Raw genomic sequence first — 21,770 nt, forward strand, 5'->3', positions numbered from 1 at the left:
CCACTGTTCTCAACTCTGGCGGCCACTGTTCTTAACTCTGGCGGCCACTGTTCTCAACTCTGGCGGCCACTGTTCTCAACTCTGGCGGCCACTGTTCTCAACTCTGGTGGCCACTGTTCTCAACTCTGGCGGCCACTGTTCTCAACTCTGGCGGCCACTGTTCTTAACTCTGGTGGCCACTGTTCTCAACTCTGGCGGCCACTGTTCTTAACTCTGGTGGCCAATGTTCTTAACTCTGGTGGCCACTGTTCTTAACTCTGGTGGCCAATGTTCTTAACTCTGGTGGCCAATGTTCTTAACTCTGGCGGCCACTGTTCTTAACTCTGGCGGCCACTGTTCTCAACTCTGGCGGCCACTGTTCTTAACTCTGGTGGCCAATGTTCTTAACTCTGGCGGCCACTGTTTTTAACTAATGCGGCCACTATTTTAACTCTGGCGGAAACTGTTCTTAACTCTGACCGCCAGTGTTCTTTACTCTCGTGACCATTGTTCTTATCTCTGACAACCGATGTTCTTTTCTCTGGTGGTACCTGTTCTTAACCCTCGGTTCTTAACTATTGCGGCCACTGTTCTTAACTCTGGCGACCACTGTTCTTATCTCTGGCAGTCACTGTTCTATATTCTGATGGGCACTGTTCTAGGCTCTGACGGCAACTGTCCTTAACTCTGGCGGCAACTGTTCTTAACTCTGGCGGCCACTGTTCTTTACTCTGACCGCCTCTGTTCTTAACTCTGACAGCCGATAATATTTACTCTGGAGCCAACTGTTCTTAACCTATTGTCCTTAACTATTGCGGCCACTGTTCTTAACTCTGATGGTCACTGTTCTTAACTCTGGCAGCAACTGTTCTTAATTCTTGGGGAAAGCGTTCTTGACCCTGGTGTCCAATGTTCTCCACTCTAGCGGCCACTGTTCTTAACTCAGGAAGCCACTGTTTTTAACTCTAGTGGACACTGTTTATAACTCTGTCGGACACCGTTCATAACTATGGCGGCCACTGTTCTTAACTCTGGCGGGCACTGTTCTCAACTCTTAAGGCCACTGTTCTTAACTCTGGCAGCCACTGTTCTTACCTTTGGTGGCCACTTTTCTTAACTGTGGCGGCCACTGTTCCTCACTCTGACGGCCACTGTTCCTCACTCTGACGGCCCCTGTTCTTAAATATGGCAGCCACTGTTCTTAGCTCTGACAGCTACTGTTCTTTACTCTGCTGGCAACTGTTCTTAATCTTGGCGGTTCTGTTCTTAACTCTGACGGCCACTGTTCTTAACTTTGGCGGCCACTGTTCTTAACCCCTGGCGGCCACTATTCTTAACTCTGACCGACAATGTTCTTTTCTCTGGTGGCTACTGTTCTTAACACTTTAGTGCGTGCGGCACTTGTGAAAAAAAAAGCACCTTGTGCGCGCGGCGTTCTGCGCGCTCAAGCGTAAACACAAAAAAGTGTATAATCTTTTCCTGCTCCTAACATCAATTCACGAGCTACGTTTTTCATTTTGGTATCAATGCGTTGGCAATAAAATTCTCTACAAGATCATATGCATAAAATGTCACCAAAGCATTTGCTATCCCACCACTAAGTAAATAAACACGAAGATGACTCGCCGTGACACCCAAACAGGATGTAAATGTTCATACTCTTTCGTTTGTTGGAAGCCTCACAGTCATCCTACAGCGCCTATTTTGATATCACTGAACTCGCAATAAAATTCCCCACCCAGACATATGCCTATCAATGTCTAATTATGTTCTGCACGAGTGTGGGAACTGGGCGAAGCGTTCGCCGTGATTTCAGCAGCGACGACACTGTTGTGATGCAGCGCTTTGAAAGTTTATACTTATTTCACTGTCCTGACATTATTTCTCGAGCTACGTATTTCATTTTTATAGCAATGTGTTCGCAATAGAAAGTTCTATAAGAACATGGGTAGAATTGGCCAACAGAGCGTAAAATAAGTTTGCGGCGAATAAAATCTTACGCGAATCTTACGCGTGTTTGTACCCGTGAGCGTAAAAAGTTTTTACTTTGCTCATGTTTTTTCAAGTTTATACTTGATTCACACCGTTTTTTTTGTTTGTATAGTGTTCGGAATAAAATTCTCTACACAGACATATGCATATAAATGTAGAATCATGATCGCGGCCAACACATGAGTGTGTGGAGTGGGCGATTACCCTCGTTGTGTCACCAACTCAATAGTCTCTCCTCTAAGTTACAATACACTGCCGTTTTCTCAAATAGGCTCTGTGCCTGTTAGAGAAAACAACAATTTAATGGCAAACATATTCATACAAACCCCAAGTCGACCGAGTAGTAAATACCCAATATAAAACACGGTCCGTAAATTTACGTCGTGATCCGACAAGCGGTTAAGCAAAACGCCCGTAATTCCAAGAGGAAAATCCAGAGAAGTGTTAACCTTCTGTTCCGAACTATTGCGGCCACTGTTTTTATCTTTGGCGGCCACTGTTCTTATCTCTGGCAGCAATTGTTCTTAACTGTGATGGCCACTGTTCTTAACTCTGTCGGCAACTATTCTTCACTCTGGCGGCCACTGTTCTCAAATCTGGAGGCCACTGTTCTTAACTCTGGAGGCCACTGTTTTTAACTCTGGCGGCCACTGTTCTTAACTCTGGCGGCAAATGTTCTTCACTCTGGCGGCCACTGTTCTCAACTCTGGAGGCCACTGTTCTTAACTCTGGCGGCCACTGTTCTTAACTCTGGCGGCCACTGTTCTTAACTCTGGCGGCCACTGTTCTTAACTCTGGCGGCCACTGTTCTTAACTCCTGCGGCAACTGTTCTTAACTATTGCAGCCACTGTTCTTAACTCTGGCGGCTACTGCTCTTAACTCTATTGGACACTGTTCTTAACTTTGGCGGCCGATGTTCTTTACTCTGGAGCCACTGTTCTTAACTCGTGCGGCTACCGTTCTTAACTATTGCATCCACTGTTCTTAACTATTGCGGCCACTGTTCTTACCTCTGGCGGCCACTGTTCTTAACTCTGGTTGCCACTGTTCTTACCTCTGGCGGCCACTGTTCTTAACTCTGGCGTCCACTGTTCTTAACTCTGGTGGCCAATGTTCTTAACTCCGGCGGCCGATGTTCTTATCTCTGGCAGCAAATGGTCTTAACTCTGGCGGCCGCTTTTCTTAACTCTGTCGTCCGCTGTTCTTAACTCTAGTGTACTCTATTCTTAACTCTTGTGGCCATTGTTCTTAACTCTGGTGGCCACTGTTCTTAACTCTGGCGGCCGCTGTTCCTAACTATGGCGGCCACTGTTCTTAAATCTGGTGGCTACTGTTCTTAACTCTGGTGGTCACTGTTCTTAGCTCTCGTGGCCACTGTTCTTAACTTTGACGGCCGCTGTTCTTAACTCTGGCGGTATCTGTTCTTAACTCTGGCGGCCGCTGTTCTTAACTATGGCGGCCACTGCTCTTAACTCTGGTGGCTACTGTTCTTAACTCTGGTGGTCACTGTTCTTAACTCTGGTGGCCACTGTTCTTAACTCTGACGGCAGCTGATCTTAACTCTGGCGTCCACTGTTCTTAACTCTTGTAGCCGCTGTTCTTAACTCTAACGGCCGCTGGTCTTAACTCTGGCGGCCACTGTTCTTAACTCTGTCGGCCGCTTGTCTTAACTCTGGTGGCCACTGTTCTTAACTCTGTCGGCCGCTGTTCTTAACTCTGGCGGCCGCTGTTCTTAACTCTGGCTGCCGCTGTTCTTAACTCTGTCGGCCGCTGTTCTTATATCTGGCTTCCGCTGTTCTTAACTCTAGTGTCCTCTGTTCTTAACTCTTGTAGCCGCTGTTCTTAACTCTAACGGCCGCTGGTCTTAACTCTGGCGGCCACTGTTCTTAACTCTGTCGCCCGCTTGTCTTAACTCTGGTGGCCACTGTTCTTAACTCTGTCGGCCGCTGTTCTTAACTCTGGCGGCCGCTGTTCTTAACTCTGGCTGCCGCTGATCTTAACTCTGGCGGCCACTGTTCTTAACTCTGTTGGCCACTGTTTCTATCTCTGGCTGCCGTTGTTCTTAACTCTGGCTGCCGCTGTTCTTAACTCTGGCGGCCGCTGTTCTTAACTCTGCGGCCACTGTTCTTAACTCTGGCGTCCGATGTTCTTAACTCTGGCGGCCGCTGTTCTTAAGTCTGGCGGCCGCTGTTCTTAACTCTGGCGGCTGCTGTTCTTAACTCTGGCGGCCACTGTTCTTAACTCTGGCACCCGCTGTTCTTAGCTCTGGCAGGCACTGTTCTTAACTCTGGCGGCCGCTGTTCTTAACTCTGGCGGCCGGTGTTCTTAACTCTGGCGGCCGCTGTTCTTAACTCTGGCGGCCGCTGTTCTTAACTCTGGCGGCCGCTGTTCTTAAGTTTTGCGGCCACTGTTCTTAACTCTGGCGGCCACTGTTCTTAACTGTGGCGGCTACTGTTCTTAACTCAGGCGGTCACTGTTCTTAACTCTGACGGCAACCGTTCTTAACTCAGGCGGTCACTGTTCTTAACTCTGACGGCCGCTGTTCTTAACTCTGACGGCCGCTGTTCTTAACTCTGTCGGTAACTGTTCTTAACTCTGGCTGCCACTGTTCTTAACTCTGGCGGTCACTGTTCTTTACTCTGGCGGTCACTGTTCTTAACTCTGACGGCCACTGTTCTTAACTCTGGTGGTCACTGTTCTTAACTCTGGCGCCACTGTTCTTAACTCTGGCGGCCACTGTTCTTAACTATGACGGCCGCTGTTCTTAACTCTGGCGGTCACTGTTCTTAACTCTGACGGCCACTGTTCTTAACTCTAGCGGCCACTGTTCTTAACTCTGGCGGTCACTGTTCTTAACTCTGACGGCCACTGTTCTTAACTCTGACGGCCACTGTTCTTAACTCTGGCGGCCACTGTTCTTAACTCTGGCGGCCACTGTTCTTAACTCTTACGGCCACTGTTCTTAACTCTGACGGTCACTGTTCTTAACTCTGGCGGCCACTGTTCTTAACTCTGACGGCCACAGTTCTTTACTCTGACGGCCACTTTTCTTAACTCTGTCGCCCGCTGTTCTTAACTCTGGCGGCCACTGTTCTTAACTCTGACGGCCACTGTTCTTAACTCTGACGGCCACTGTTCTTAACTCTGACGGCCACTGTTCTTAACTCTGGCGGCCAATGTTCTTAACTCTGGCGGCCACTGTTCTTAACTCTGGCGGCCACTGTTCTTAACTCTGACGGCCACTGTTCTTAACTCTGACGGCCACTGTTCTTAACTCTGACGGCCACTGTTCTTAACTCTGGCGGCCAATGTTCTTAACTCTGTCGCCCGCTGTTCTTAACTCTGGCGGCCACTGTTCTTAACTCTGACGGCCACTGTTCTTAACTCTGACGGCCACTGTTCTTAACTCTGACGGCCACTGTTCTTAACTCTAGCGGCCACTGTTCTTAACTCTGGCGGTCACTGTTCTTAACTCTGACGGCCACTGTTCTTAACTCTGACGGCCACTGTTCTTAACTCTGGCGGCCACTGTTCTTAACTCTGGTGGTCACTGTTCTTAACTCTGGCGCCACTGTTCTTAACTCTGGCGGCCACTGTTCTTAACTCTGACGGCCACAGTTCTTTACTCTGACGGCCACTTTTCTTAACTCTGTCGCCCGCTGTTCTTAACTCTGGCGGCCACTGTTCTTATCTCTGACAACCGATGTTCTTTACTCTGGCGGCCACTGTTCTTAACTCGTGCGGCTACCGTTCTTAACTCTGGTTGCCACTGTTCTTACCTCTGGCGGCCACTGTTCTTAACTCTGGCGTCCACTGTTCTTAACTCTGGTTGCCACTGTTCTTAACTATTGCGGCCACTGTTCTTACCTCTGGCGGCCACTGTTCTTAACTCTGGTTGCCACTGTTCTTACCTCTGGCGGCCACTGTTCTTAACTCTGGCGTCCACTGTTCTTAACTCTGGTGGCCAATGTTCTTAACTCCGGCGGCCGATGTTCTTATCTCTGGCAGCAAATGGTCTTAACTCTGGCGGCCGCTTTTCTTAACTCTGTCGTCCGCTGTTCTTAACTCTAGTGTACTCTATTCTTAACTCTTGTGGCATTGTTCTTAACTCTGGTGGCCACTGTTCTTAACTCTGGCGGCCGCTGTTCCTAAATATGGCGGCCACTGTTCTTAAATCTGGTGGCTACTGTTCTTAACTCTGGTGGTCACTGTTCTTAACTCTGGTGGCCACTGTTCTTAACTTTGACGGCCGCTGTTCTTAACTCTGGCGGTATCTGTTCTTAACTCTGGCGGCCGCTGTTCTTAACTATGGCGGCCACTGTTCTTGACTCTGGTGGCTACTGTTCTTAACTCTGGTGGTCACTGTTCTTTACTCTGGTGGCCACTGTTCTTAACTCTGACGGCAGCTGATCTTAACTCTGGCGTCCACTGTTCTTAACTCTTGTAGCCGCTGTTCTTAACTCTAACGGCCGCTGGTCTTAACTCTGGCGGCCACTGTTCTTAACTCTGTCGGCCGCTTGTCTTAACTCTGGTGGCCACTGTTCTTAACTCTGTCGGCCGCTGTTCTTAACTCTGGCGGCCGCTGTTCTTAACTCTGGCTGCCGCTGTTCATAACTCTGTCAGCCGCTGTTCTTATATCTGGCTTCCGCTGTTCTTAACTCTAGTGTCCTCTGTTCTTAACTCTTGTAGCCGCTGTTCTTAACTCTAACGGCCGCTGGTCTTAACTCTGGCGGCCACTGTTCTTAACTCTGTCGGCCGCTTGTCTTAACTCTGGTGGCCACTGTTCTTAACTCTGTCGGCCGCTGTTATTAACTCTGGCGGCCGCTGTTCTTAACTCTGGCTGCCGCTGATCTTAACTCTGGCGGCCACTGTTCTTAACTCTGTTGGCCACTGTTTTTATCTCTGGCTGCCGTTGTTCTTAACTCTGGCTGCCGCTGTTCTTAACTCTGGCGGCCGCTGTTCTTAACTCTGCGGCCACTGTTCTTAACTCTGCCGTCCGATGTTCTTAACTCTGGCGGCCGCTGTTCTTAAGTCTGGCGGCCGCTCTTCTTAACTCTGGCGGCTGCTGTTCTTAACTCTAGCGGCCACTGTTCTTAACTTTGGCAGCCACTGTTCTTAAGTCTGGCACCCGCTGTTCTTAGCTCTGGCAGGCACTGTTCTTAACTCTGGCGGCCGCTGTTCTTAACTCTGGCGGCCGGTGTTCTTAACTCTGGCGGCCGCTGTTCTTAACTCTGGCGGCCGCTGTTCTTAAGTGTTGCGGCCACTGTTCTTAACTCTGGCGGCCACTGTTCTTAACTGTGGCGGCTACTGTTCTTAACTCAGGCGGTCACTGTTCTTAACTCTGACGGCAACCGTTCTTAACTCAGGCGGTCACTGTTCTTAACTCTGACGGCCGCTGTTCTTAACTCTGTCGGTAACTGTTCTTAACTCTGGCTGCCACTGTTCTTAACTCTGGCGGTCACTGTTCTTTACTCTGGCGGTCACTGTTCTTAACTCTGACGGCCACTGTTCTTAACTCTGGTGGTCACTGTTCTTAACTCTGGCGCCACTGTTCTTAACTCTAGCGGCCACTGTTCTTAACTCTGGCGGCCACTGTTCTTAACTCTGATGGCCGCTGTTCTTAACTCTGGCGGTCACTGTTCTTAACTCTGACGGCCACTGTTCTTAACTCTAGCGGTCACTGTTCTTAACTCTGACGGCCACTGTTCTTAACTCTGGCGGCCACTGTTCTTAACTCTGGCGGCCACTGTTCTTAACTCTTACGGCCACTGTTCTTAACTTTGACGGCCACTGTTCTTAACTCTGGCGGCCACTGTTCTTAACTCTGGCGGCCACTGTTCTTAACTCTGACGGCCACTGTTCTTAACTCTGTCGCCCGCTGTTCTTAACTCTGGCGGCCACTGTTCTTAACTCTGACGGCCACTGTTCTTAACTCTGACGGCCACTGTTCTTAACTCTGACGGCCACTGTTCTTAACTCTGGCGGCCACTGTTCTTAACTCTGACGGCCACTGTTCTTAACTCTGGCGGCCACTGTTCTTAACTCTGGCGGCCACTGTTCTTAACTTTGACGGCCACTGTTCTTAACTCTGGCGGCCACTGTTCTTAACTCTGGCGGCCACTGTTCTTAACTCTGGCGGCCACTGTTCTTAACTCTGACGGCCACTGTTCTTAACTCTGACGGCCACTGTTCTTAACTCTGGCGGCCACTGTTCTTAACTCTGGCGGCCACTGTTCTTAACTCTGACGGCCACTGTTCTTAACTCTGACGGCCACTGTTCTTAACTCTGACGGCCACTGTTCTTAACTCTGACGGCCACTGTTCTTAACTCTGGCGGCCACTGTTCTTAACTCTGGCGGCCACTGTTCTTAACTCTGACGGCCACTGTTCTTAACTCTGACGGCCACTGTTCTTAACTCTGGCGGCCACTGTTCTTAACTCTGACGGCCACTGTTCTTAACTCTGACGGCCATTGTTCTTAACTCTGACGGCCACTGTTCTTAACTCTGACGGCCACTGTTCTTAACTCTGACGGCCACTGTTCTTAACTCTGGCGGCCACTGTTCTTAACTCTGGCGGCCACTGTTCTTAACTCTGGCGGCCACTCACCTCTGGAGTTCGTATCACGTGATCCAGCCAAGACATGAGTATTGCCTTGTAAAGTTCAAATTAATATTTCACACAGGTTCCTATATCAATGATTAATGATCACATATCATCCAATTTTTATTATCACAGTTAAACAGACGGTTTATTGTTATTATCCTCGTGGAAATGTTAATCATGTTTGGACATTGTAGTTACAACAAAAATAATACTGACTGTTACAGCGACAGTGTTGGATACAGTGTGAAGCAGAGTATGCAGTATTGCTACACTGGATCAGGGAGGGAAATACTGGACCTCTTGCGGGCAGCATCCCCCTGATGCATGACGGCCACCAGCAGGACCACACTGGCAGGACTCCCCTCCACTGGGCGGCGGAGCTCGGCCTTGCCCCGGTGGTGATGGTCCTCCTGGAGGTGTGCCGGGTGTACCCACACGTCCTGACCTGGGCTGGGGAGACCCCTGCTGACCTGGCACTGCGGGCAGGTCATCTCCAGGTCATCAACACTCTCCACAGTTACCACGGGTCCAAGGTTAGTTATGTGTTAATGTTGGTAAACAGATGTCTTAACCGTTGTCAGTATTCACCACGACTGGTGACTGTCACACCTGCACGACTTAGGCTTGGTGATGACGCCCGCGTCATGTAAACTGACGCGGGCGTCAATTTATATGACGTGGGCGAGCGAGGATCACTAACTCCTCAGAGCTTCAATAGTAGTCAGGGGAAGGCGAAAACTCCAGCATGGTAGCAGAAGTTGCCTATGGACTCTTTCCTTATTATTACTACTCGATAGCCCAGTCGGTAGAGCTTCGGCCTCACATACGTGGGGTCCGCGGTTCAAGTCTCCGACAGCCCAGGTGAATTAAATGTTTATTTCCAACATTAGAAGTTTAAATGACAATTTTTAAGTATCATTATTACTGAGAAAATCCACAGGAGCCGTGATGAGGATTCGAACCTATGTGCTGTGCATCACGGCTCCTACGGATTTTCTCACTGATGCAGTCATGTTAGTGTGATTACTCTCTTTATTTTTATTTATATAGTCGTAATGGCTTGGCGCTTCTTCCTCATAGTTCCCATGCCTTCTCTGTGTATTATTATTATAATTAAAGCCACGTCCATAGTTTTATACTTCAGCCCAAAACATAGTCATAACTATAGTAAACTCTCAGTGTATATACACCAGGAAGTTGGGTATACATCTCAGTGTGTATACACCAGGAAGTTGGGTATACATCCCGGTGTAAATACACAGGGAAGTGGGGTATACATCTCAGTGTATATACACCGGGAAGTTGGGTATACATCCCGGTGTATATACACCGGGAAGTTGGGTATACATCTCGGTGTATATACACCGGGAAGTTGGGTATACATCCCGGTGTATATACACCAGGAAGTTGGGTATACATCTCGGTGTATATACACCGGGAAGTGGGGTATACATCTCAGTGTATATATACAGGGAAGTGGGGTATACATCTCAGTGTATATATACACAGGGAAGTGGGGTATACATTTCAGTGTATATACACAGGGAAGTTGGGTATACATCTCAGTGTATATACACAGGGAAGTGGGGTATACATCTCGGTGTATATACACAGGGAAGTGGGGTATACATCTCGGTGTATATACACAGGGAAGTGGGGTATACATCTCAGTGTATATACACCAGGAAGTGGGGTATACATCTCAGTGTATATACACAGGGAAGTGTGGTATACATCTCGGTGTATATTCTCAGGGAAGTGGGGTATACATCTCAGTGTATATACACTAGGAAGTGGGGTATACATCTCGGTGTATATACACAGGGAAGTGTGGTATACATCTCAGTGTATATACACAGGGAAGTGTGGTATACATCTCGGTGTATATTCTCAGGGAAGTGGGGTATACATCTCAGTGTATATACACTAGGAAGTGGGGTATACATCTCGGTGTATATACACAGGGAAGTGGGGTATACATCTCAGTGTATATACACAGGGAAGTGTGGTATACATCTCGGTGTATATACACAGGGAAGTGTGGTATACATCTCGGTGTATATACACAGGGAAGTGGGGTATACATCCCGGTGTGTATACACAGGGAAGTGGGGTATACATCTCAGTGTATATATACCAGGAAGTGGGGTATACATCTCGGTGTATATACACAGGGAAGTGTGGTATACATCTCGGTGTATATATACACAGGGAAGTGGGGTATACATCTCGGTGTATATATACACAGGGAAGTGGGGTATACATCTCAGTGTATATATACCAGGAAGTGGGGTATACATCTCAGTGTATATACACTGGGAAGTGGGGTATACATCTCAGTGTATATATACACAGGGAAGTGGGGTATACATCTCAGTGTATATATACCAGGAAGTGGGGTATACATCTCAGTGTATATACACTGGGAAGTGGGGTATACATCTCAGTGTATATATACACAGGGAAGTGGGGTATACATCTCAGTGTATATATACCAGGAAGTGGAGTATATATCTCAGTGTATATACACCGGGAAGTGGGGTATACATCTCAGTGTATATATACCAGGAAGTGGGGTATACATCTCAGTGTATATACACTGGGAAGTTGGGTATACATCTCAGTGTATATATACCAGGAAGTGGGGTATACATCTCAGTGTATATATACACAGGGAAGTGGGGTATACATCTCAGTGAATATATACACAGGGAAGTGGGGTATACATCTCAGTGTATATATACACAGGGAAGTGGGGTATACATCTCAGTGTATATATACACAGGGAAGTGGGGTATACATCTCGGTGTATATACACAGGGAAGTGGGGGTATACATCTCAGTGAATATATACACAGGGAAGTGGGGTATACATCTCAGTGTATATATACACAGGGAAGTGGGGTATACATCTCGGTGTATATACCCAGGGAAGTGGGGTATACATCTCAGTGAATATATACACAGGGAAGTGGGGTATACATCTCAGTGTATATATACACCGGGAAGTGGGGTATACATCTCGGTGTATATGGTGGTGAATAGGGGGTCTGACAGCTGAATGGATAGCGCTCGGGATTCGTCGTCCTGAGGTTTCAAGTTCGATCCCCGGTGAAGCCGGAAACAAATGGGCAGAGTTTCTTTCACCCTGATGCAGCTGTTCACCTAGCAGTAAATAGGTACCTGGGAGTTAGACAGCTACTACGGGTTGCTTCCTGGAGGTGTGTAACAAGAAGGAGGCCTGGTCGAGGACCGGGCCGCTGGGACGCTAAGCCCCGAAATCCTCTCAAGATAACCTCAAGATATATACTAAGAAGTGGGGTAAACATCTGGGTGTATATAAACAGACAAGTGAGGTATACATCTGTGAGTATACACCAGCTCAATAGTATACTCCACTTAACAACATAACTACCCGCTGTTCACTCAGTAACAACGTAAAGAACATAATTATGAACTACAAACTGTAACATTCACATATAAACAAGAATTATGGAACTGTTCTTGAGACAAATTTCCCGTGACTAATTATCTGAATATTTTGTCTTGTGTTTTGGGTTTGTTAAACATAGTTATTGATGCGTTGTTTTCTTGACGTAATGTCTTGGTATAAACACAATGTGATTATTGTTTTTGAGCTTTTGTTGAATGTTATATCAGTGCTAAATACAACATGATTAATGATGTTAAACATTCTCATCAATGTTGCATCAATGATAAACACAAGATGATTAATGCTGTTAAGCATTTTTAACAATGTTAAATCAATATTACAGACAATATGGTTAAGACAGAGAAGACAACTTGACCAGAGTTTCCATAATGTTAATCATGTTGTTGTTTGTTGTTTAAGATTCAGCTACTGGGAACTAAACGTTCCAAGTAGCACGGGCTATGGTGAGCCCGTAGTGGACTTACCTTGCACAGGAGCGGGACTGTCGTTAAACATGTATATTAAACTCCTCGCCAGGTTCTCTACACACAAGTGACAATATACATCAGGTATACATATTGTCACAGTGAGCCTCAGTCTACGAGATCAGGACTCTCAGTCTACGAGGTCAGGACTCTCAGTCTACGAGGTCAGGACTCTCAGTCTACGAGGTCAGGACTCTCAGTCAATGAGGTCTCAGGGGGCCTCGTAGCCTGGTGGATAGCGCGCAGGACTCGTAATTCTGTGGCGCGGGTTCGATTCACGAACGAGGCAGAAACAAATGGGCAAAGTTTCTTTCACCCTATGCTCCTGTTACCTAGCAGTAAATAGGTACCTGGGTGTTAGTCAGCTGTCACGGGCTGCTTCCTGGGGGGTGGAGGCCTGGTCGAGGACCGGGCCGCGGGGACACTAAATCCCCGAAATCATCTCAAGATAACTTCAAGATAACCAATGAGGTTAAGACCCTCAGTCTACGAGGTCAGGTCTCTCAGTCAATGAGGTCAGGACTCTCAGTCAATGAGGGCAGGACCCTCAGTCTACGAGGTCAGGTCTCTCAGTCAATGAGGTCAGGACTCTCAGTCAATGAGGGCAGGACCCTCAGTCTACGAGGTCAGGACTCTCAGTCAATGAGGTCAGGACTCTCAGTCAATGAGGTCAGGACCCTCAGTCTACGAGGTCAGGACTCTCAGTCAATGAGGTCAGGACTCTCAGTCAATGAGGTCATGACCCTCAGTCTACGAGGTCAGGACTCTCAGTCAATGAGGTCAGGACTCTCAGTCAATGAGGTCAGGACTCTCAGTCTACGAGGTCAGGACTCTCAGTCTACGAGGTCAGGACCCTCAGTCTACGAGGTCAGGACTCTCAGTCAATGAGGTCAGGACTCTCAGTCAATGAGGTCAGGACCCTCAGTCTATGAGGTCAGGACTCTCAGTCTACGAGGTCAGGACTCTCAGTCAATGAGGTCAGGACTCTCAGTCAATGAGGTCAGGACTCTCAGTCAATGAGGTCAGGACCCTCAGTCAATGAGGTCAGGACTCTCAGTCAATGAGGTCAGGACTCTCAGTCAATGAGGTCAGGACTCTCAGTCAATGAGGTCAGGACTCTCAGTCAATGAGGTCAGGACCCTCAGTCTACGAGGTCAGGACTCTCAGTCTACGAGGTCAGGACTCTCAGTCAATGAGGTCAGGACTCTCAGTCAATGAGGTCATGACCCTCAGTCTACGAGGTCAGGACTCTCAGTCTACGAGGTCAGGACTCTCAGTCAATGAGGTCAGGACTCTCAGTCTACGAGGTCAGGACTCTCAGTCAATGAGGTCATGACCCTCAGTCTACGAGGTCAGGACTCTCAGTCTACGAGGTCAGGACTCTCAGTCAATGAGGTCAGGACTCTCAGTCAATGAGGTCATGACCCTCAGTCTACGAGGTCAGGACTCTCAGTCTACGAGGTCAGGACTCTCAGTCAATGAGGTCAGGACTCTCAGTCAATGAGGTCATGACCCTCAGTCTACGAGGTCAGGACTCTCAGTCAATGAGGTCAGGACTCTCAGTCAATGAGGTCAGGACTCTCAGTCAATGAGGTCAGGACTCTCAGTCTACGAGGTCAGGACTCTCAGTCAATGAGGTCAGGACTCTCAGTCTACGAGGTCAGGACTCTCAGTCTACGAGGTCAGGACCCTCAGTCTACGAGGTCAGGACTCTCAGTCAATGAGGTCAGGACTCTCAGTCAATGAGGTCAGGACTCTCAGTCTACGAGGTCAGGACTCTCAGTCAATGAGGTCATGACCCTCAGTCTACGAGGTCATGACCCTCAGTCTACGAGGTCATGACCCTCAGTCTACGAGGTCATGACCCTCAGTCTACGAGGTCATGACCCTCAGTCTACGAGGTCATGACACTCAGTCTACGAGGTCATGACCCTCAGTCTACGAGGTCATGACACTCAGTCTACGAGGTCATGACCCTCAGTCTACGAGGTCATGACACTCAGTCTACGAGGTCATGACCCTCAGTCTACGAGGTCATGACCCTCAGTCTACGAGGTCATGACCCTCAGTCTACGAGGTCATGACCCTCAGTCTACGAGGTCATGACCCTCAGTCTACGAGGTCATGACCCTCAGTCTACGAGGTCATGACCCTCAGTCTACGAGGTCAGGACTCTCAGTCTACGAGGTTATGACCCTCAGTCTACGAGGTCATGACCCTCAGTCTACGAGGTCAGGACTCTCAGTCTACGAGGTTATGACCCTCCTCTTAAGTGTGTGTGTGTGTGTGAACTCACCTAGTTGTACTCGCCTAGTTGTGCTTGCGGGGGTTGAGCTCTGGCTCTTTGGTCCCGCCTCTCAACTATCAATCAACTGGTGTACAGATTCCTGAGCCTACTGGGCTCTAAGATATCTAGATTTAAACTGTGTATGGCGTCAGCCTCCACCACATCACTTCCTAATGCATTGCACTTGTTTACTTCTCTGACACTGAAAAAGTTCTTTCAAATGTCTCTGTGGCTCATTTGGGTACCAAGTTTCCACCTGTGTTCCCTTGTTCGTGTTCCACCCGTGCTGAAGAGTTTGTCTTTGTCCACTCTGTCAATTACCCTGAGAATTTTGCAGGTGGTTATCTTGAGGTTATCTTGAGATGATTTCGGGGCTTTTTAGTGTCCCCGCGGCCCGGTCCTCGACCAGGCCTCCACCCCCAGGAAGTAGCCCGTGACAGCTGACTAACACCCAAGTACCTATTTTACTGCTAGGTAACAGCGGCATAGGGTGAAAGAAACTCTGCCCAATGTTTCTCGCCGGCGCCTGGATCGAACCCAGGACCACAGGATCACGAGTCCAGCGTGCTGTCCGCTCGGCCGACCGGCTCCCAGGTGGTTATCATGTCTTCCCTTACTCTTCTGTTTTCCAGGGGACGTGAGGTTCAGCTCCTTTTGCCTTTCCTCGTAGCTCTTACCTCTCAGTTCCGGGACAAGTCTGGTGGCATACCGCTGAATCTTCTCAAACTTTGCCTTGTGTTTAACTTGGTATGGACTCCAAGCTGGAGTTGCATATTCCGGAACTGGTCTGACATAAGTGGTATGCAGGGTCCTGAACGATTCCTTACACAAATTTCAAAAAGGCAGTTCTTATGTTGGCCCGTCTTCAATATGTCACTGATGATATCCTTTTGATGTGGGCCTCTGGGGACAGGTTCGGTGTCATATCAACCCCCAGGTCTTTCTCTCTATTTGACTCTTGTAGGATTTCACCTCCCAGATGGTACCTTGTGTTCAGCCTTCTGCTCCCTTCGCCTAATTTCATTACTTTACACTTTCCAGAGTTGAACTTTAGTAGCCATTTTCTAGACCATCTCTCCAGTTTTTCCAGGTCGTCCTGTAGTTTCTGTCTATCTTCATCTGTCTTTATTCTTCTCATAATTTTTGCATCTTCAGCCAACATTGAAGGGAATGAGTCTATACCCTCAGGAAAGTCATTTACATATATTAATAACAGGATGGGTCCAAGTACAGAGCCCTGTGTGACCCCGCTGGTGACATCACGCCACTCTGATGTCTCTCTCTTGCCAGTTATTCGCTGTTTCCTGTTGCTTAGATACTCCCTTATCCACTGGAACACCTTACATTTAACTCCTGCCTGATGCTAAAACTTTTATAACAGAATTTTATGGGGTACTGTGTCAAAGGCTTTCTGACAGTCCAAGAAAATGCAGTCTGCCCACACTTCTCTTTCTTGCCTAATTTTTGTTGCTTGGACATAGAATTCTATCAAGTCAAGTTATGGTCAAGACACATAAGCCAGGGGCATCTATGGCTGGTCAAGACACATAAACCTGGGGCATCTATGGCTGGTCAAGACACATAAGCCTGGGGCATCTATGGCTGGTCAAGACACATAAGCCTGGGGCATCTATGGCTGGTTAAGACACATAAGCCTGGGGCATCTATGGCTAGTCAAGACACATAAGCCTGGGGCATCTATGGCTGGTCAAGACACATAAGCCTGGGGCATCTATGGCTGGTCAAGACACATAAGCCTGGGGCATCTATGGCTGGTCAAGACACATAAGCCTGGGGCATCTATGGCTGGTCAAGACACATAAGCCTGGGGCATCTATGGCTGGTCAAGACACATAAGCCTGAGGCATCTATGGCTGGTCAAGACACATAAGCCTGGGGCATCTGTGGCTGGTCAAGACACATAAGCCTGGGGCATCTATGGTCACCTCTGCTGGGTACTGTCTCAAGGTCACCTCTGCTGGGTACTGTCTCAAGGTCACCTCTGCTGGGTACTGTCTCAAGGTCACCTCTGCTTGGTACTGTCTCAAGGTCACCTCTGCTGGGTACTGTCTCAAGGTCACCTCTGCTTGGTACTGTCTCAAGGTCACCTCTGCTGGGAACTGTCTCAAGGTCACCTCTGCTGGGTACTGTCTCAAGGTCACCTCTGCTGGGTACAGTCTCAAGGTCACCTCTGCTGGGTACTGTCTCAAGGTCACCTCTCCTGGGTACTGTCTCAAGGTCACCTCTGCTGGGTACTGTCTCAAGGTTACCTCTGCTGGGTACTGTCTCAAGGTCACCTCTGCTGGGTACTGTCTCAAGGTCACCTCTGCTGGGTACTGTCTCAAGGTCACCTCTGCTGGGTACTGTCTCAAGGTCACCTCTGCTGGGTACTGTCTCAAGGTCACCTCTGCTGGGTACTGTCGCAAGGTCACCTCTGCTGGGTACTGTCTCAAGGTCACCTCTGCTGGGTACTGTCTCAAGGTCAACTCTGCTGGGTACTGTCTCAAGGTCACCTCTGCTGGGTACTGTCTCAAGGTCACCTCTGCTGGGTACTGTCTCAAGGTCACCTCTGCTGGGTACTGTCTCAAGGTCACCTCTGCTGGGTACTGTCTTAAGGTCACCTCTGCTGGGCACTGTCTCAAGGTCACCTCTGCTGGGTACTGTCTCAAGGTCACCTCTGCTGGGTACTGTCTCAAGGTCACCTCTGCTGGGTACTGTCTCAAGGTTACCTCTGCTGGGTACAGTCTTAAGGTCACCTCTGCTGGGAACTGTCCCAAGGTCGCCTCTCCTGGGTACTGTCTCAAGGTCACCACTGCTAAGTACTCTCTCAAGGTCACCTCTGCTAATTACTGTCTCAATGTCACCTTTGCTTCGTACTGTCTCAAAGTCACCTCTGCTAAGTACAGTCTCAAGGTCACCTCTGCTTGGCACTGTCTCAAGGTCACCTCTGCTAAGTACTGTCTCAAGGTCACCTCTGCTAAGTACTGTCTCAAAGTTACCTCTTCTAGGTACTGTCTCAAGGTCACCTCTGCTAGGTACTGTCTCAAGGTCACCTATGCTAAGTACTGTCTCAAGGTCACCTCTGCTAGGTACTGTTTCAAGGTCACCTCTGCTAGGTACTGTCTCAAGGTCACCTCTGCTTGGCACTGTCTCAAGGTCACCTCTGCTAAGTACTGTCTCAAGGTCACCTCTGCTAAGTACTGTCTCAAAGTTACCTCTGCTAGGTACTGTCTCAAGGTCACCTCTGCTGGGTACTGTCTCAAGGTCACCTCTGTTAAGTACTGTCTCAAGGTCACCTCTGCTAGGTACTGTCTCAAGGTCACCTCTGCTAAGTACTGTCTCAAGGTCACTTCTGCTGGGAACTGTCTCAAGGTCACCTCTGCTGGGTACTGTCTCAAGGTCACCTCTGCTGGCTACTGTATCAAGATCACCTCTCCTAAGTACTGTTTCAAGGTCACCTCTGCTGGGTACTGTCTCAAGGTCGCCTCTCCTGGGTACTGTCTCAAGATCACCTCTGCTAGGTACTGTTTGAAGGTCATCTCTGCTAAGTACTGTCTCAAGGTCATCTCTGCTGGGTACTGTCACAAGGTCACCTCTGCTGGGTACTGTCTCAAGGTCATCTCTGCTAAGTACTGTCTCAAGGTCACCTCTCCTGGGTACTGTCTCAAGATCACCTCTGCTAGGTACTGTCTCAAGGTCATCTCTGCTAAGTACTGTCTCAAGGTCACCTCTCCTGGGTACTGTCTCAAGATCACCTCTGCTAGGTACTGTCTCAAGGTCATCTCTGCTGGGTACTGTCTCAAGGTCATCTCTGCTGGGTACTTTCACAAGGTCACCTCTGCTGGGTACTGTCTCAAGGTCATCTCTGCTGGGTACTGTCTCAAGGTCACCTCTCCTGAGTACTGTCTCAAGATCACCTCTGCTAGGTACTGTCTCAAGGTCATCTCTGCTAAGTACTGTCTCAAGGTCATATCTGCTGGGTACTGTCTCAAGGTCACCTCTGCTGGGTACTGTCTCAAGGTCACCTCTGCTTGGTACTGTCTCAAGGTCACCTCTGCTGGGTACTGTCTCAAGGTCACCTCTGCTAGGTACTGTCTCAAGGTCACCTCTGCTTGGTACTGTCTCAAGGTCACCTCTGCTTGGTACTGTCTCAAGGTCACCTCTGCTGGGTACTGTCTCAAGGTCACCTCTGCTGGGTACTGTCTCAAGGTCACCTCTGCTTGGTACTGTCTTAAGGTCACCTCTGCTGGGTACTGTCTCAAGGTCACCTCTGCTAGGTACTGTTTCAAGGTCACCTGTGCTAGGTACTGTCTCAAGGTCACCTCTGCTGGGTACTGTCTCAAAGTCACCTCTGCTGGGCACTGTCTCAAGGTCACCTCTGCTTGGTACTGTCTCAAGGTCACGTCTGCTTGGTACTGTCTCAAGGTCACCTCTGCTGGGTACTGTCTCAAGGTCACCTCTGCTAGGTACTGTTTCAAGGTCACCTGTGCTAGGTACTGTCTCAAGGTCACCTCTGCTGGGTACTGTTTCAAAGTCACCTCTGCTGGACACTGTCTCAAGGTCACCTTTGCTAATTACTGTCTCAAGGTCACTTCTGCTGGGTACTGTCTCAAGGTCACCTCTGCTTGGTACTCTCTCATGGTCACTACTGCTAAGTACTCTCTCAAGGTCACCTCTGCTAATTACTGTCTCAAGGTCACCTTTGCTTCGTACTCTCTCAAGGTCACCTCTGCTAATTACTGTATCAAGGTCACCGTTGCTTCGTACTGTCTCAAGGTCACCTCTGCTAGGTACTGTCTCAAGGTCACCTCTGCTAAGTACTGTCTCAAGGTCACCTCTGCTTTGCACTGTCTCAAGGTCACCTTTGCTTCGCACTGTCTCAAGGTCACCTCTGCTAAGTACTGTCTTAAGGTCACCTCTGCTTGGTACTGTCTCAAGGTCACCTCTGCTTGGTACTGTCTCAAGGTCACCTCTGCTAAGTACTGTCTCAAGGTCACCTCTGGTAAGTACACTCTCAAGGTCACCTCTGCTAGGTACTGTCTCAAGGTCAACTCAGGAAGTTGTAAACTCTGACTCAGTAGGCCAGGATGTAGATGACAGTAAACTAGAAAGTGTACCAGACAGCACTGACAGCTCGATAGGTACAGACACTACGACGGTTCTCGATAGAGCAATTCAGAACAGAAGGACAGACTTATGCAAATTTTATGCAAAGGGCATATGCAGACACAGATACGCTGGTAATAAGAAAGGATTAGAATGCAGTTACCTACATCCCAAAAAATGTTTAAATATGCTTAGGAAAGGTGAGTGTCGATTTGGATCAATATGTAGGTTTTTCCATCCTGACATGTGCCAAACCTCACTGGAGGACAGAAAATGCTATGACCTCAGCTGCCCACACTTTCACGTGAAAGGCACGGAACGCTACATAAAGAGTGGCAAGCAGGATAATAAAATTGAAGGAAACTCTATAAATTTTTTATACCAGACCGGCAGAGAATTCAAAAGGAGCAGCATGGAGAGTGTATGGAACTGGATGCCAGATCCACTTGCATTCCAGAATTACAGATACAATTACCGACCGAAAGGGAACTACAACTACGACAGAAAACTGCCCTACAACAATCGGTACTGGTCAGAACAAACTCATTATGTCCACGCATAATGGACTTGCCGAAAAAGTCTCCCATTCAAACTATCACTAATAGAGTAACCTCATTCATCTTTGCCAACATACAAGGACTGAAAACAAGAACAAACAACAAAGTACAGTTCATAAATGGCCTCCTCACGGAGTCAAATGCAGTATTTGGAGCTTTCACAGAAACTCATGCAGGGGAATTGTTGGACAGTGAGATCGGGATTCCAGGATATAACCTATACAGGTGTGATAGGAAAATTAGGTCACATGGAGGAGTGGGTCTGTATATTAGGGAAGACCTTGTATGCTTGGAGCTCCTAAACGTTACAAATGAGGTGGTAGAGGTACTGGGATTAAAAATAGAGAAAATAAATTTAGTGATTATACTAATATACAAACCGCCAGATGCAACGGCTGAGGAATTCACAGAACAAATAAGCAAAATAGAGAATAGCCTTGATAATTTGGAGAACCCGATACCTGATATTATCTTCCTAGGTGACTTCAACTTGCCTAGTCTCAGGTGGAAAATAGCAAACAATAATATTATACCAGGAAATCTATCAGGACCTAACCAACCACAGATTAGAGAACTACTTAGATTCTGTGACATTTTTTCACTCAATCAGCAGATATCGGAGCCAACGAGAAATGAAAATATTCTAGATCTGGTCTTTACGAACAATGAAGACATTATCAGAGACATTACGATATCAGATACCACATACTCAGATCACAAACTCATTGAAGTGCAAACGATCATCAATACTCTGAATAGACCTGAAACGTTGATAAAGCGAGAGGGGCTATTCAGTAAATTCAATTTTAATAATAAAAGGATAGACTGGGAGATAATAAACAGGGAACTTACAAACATTCCATGGGGAACTGTTCTAAGTAATACAAGTCCTACAGAAGGAATAGAAAAACTGGCTTCAGAAGCGTATCAAGTCTGTCTGAAACATGTTCCTTTGAGGAAAGCCAGAAAGAGATCTAACGTAGAAAGAGAACGCAGACGACACTATAAACGCAGGAAAAAAATAACGGAACTGCTTATGCAGACACGAATTTCCCGTCAAAGAAGGAATAATTTAAATAGGGAGATTGAAGAAATCGAGCGGAAATTGAAACACTCATATGAAACTGAAGAAAGGCAGTTAGAACAGAAAGCAATTCAGGAAATAAAGAAAAATCCAAAATATTTCTTCTCATATGCGAAATCAAAAGCAAAAACCACTGCCAGTATTGGACCTATTCGTACAAGTGAAGGTTCATACACGGAGGATGACAAAGAAATTAGTGAAGTCCTAAAAAAGCAGTATGAGGACATGTTTAGCACTCCA

General features: G+C 47.8%; 1 protein-coding gene across 3 annotated transcripts in view; it reads left to right on the forward strand.

Moving 5' to 3' along the window:
• The window catches only part of LOC138350969 (poly [ADP-ribose] polymerase tankyrase-1-like), a 413,045-nt gene that overhangs the window by 191,161 nt on the left and 200,114 nt on the right, over positions 1-21,770 (forward strand). For all 3 annotated transcript variants that reach the window (XM_069302435.1, XM_069302445.1, XM_069302441.1), the window contains one exon: positions 8,803-9,111. In XM_069302435.1, the coding sequence (XP_069158536.1) occupies positions 8,803-9,111 (309 nt within the window). The remainder of the gene's footprint in view (positions 1-8,802; positions 9,112-21,770) is intronic.

This window comes from Procambarus clarkii, chromosome 5 (assembly GCF_040958095.1).
Source record: "Procambarus clarkii isolate CNS0578487 chromosome 5, FALCON_Pclarkii_2.0, whole genome shotgun sequence".
In the NCBI taxonomy this organism is placed as follows: Eukaryota; Metazoa; Arthropoda; class Malacostraca; order Decapoda; family Cambaridae; genus Procambarus; species Procambarus clarkii.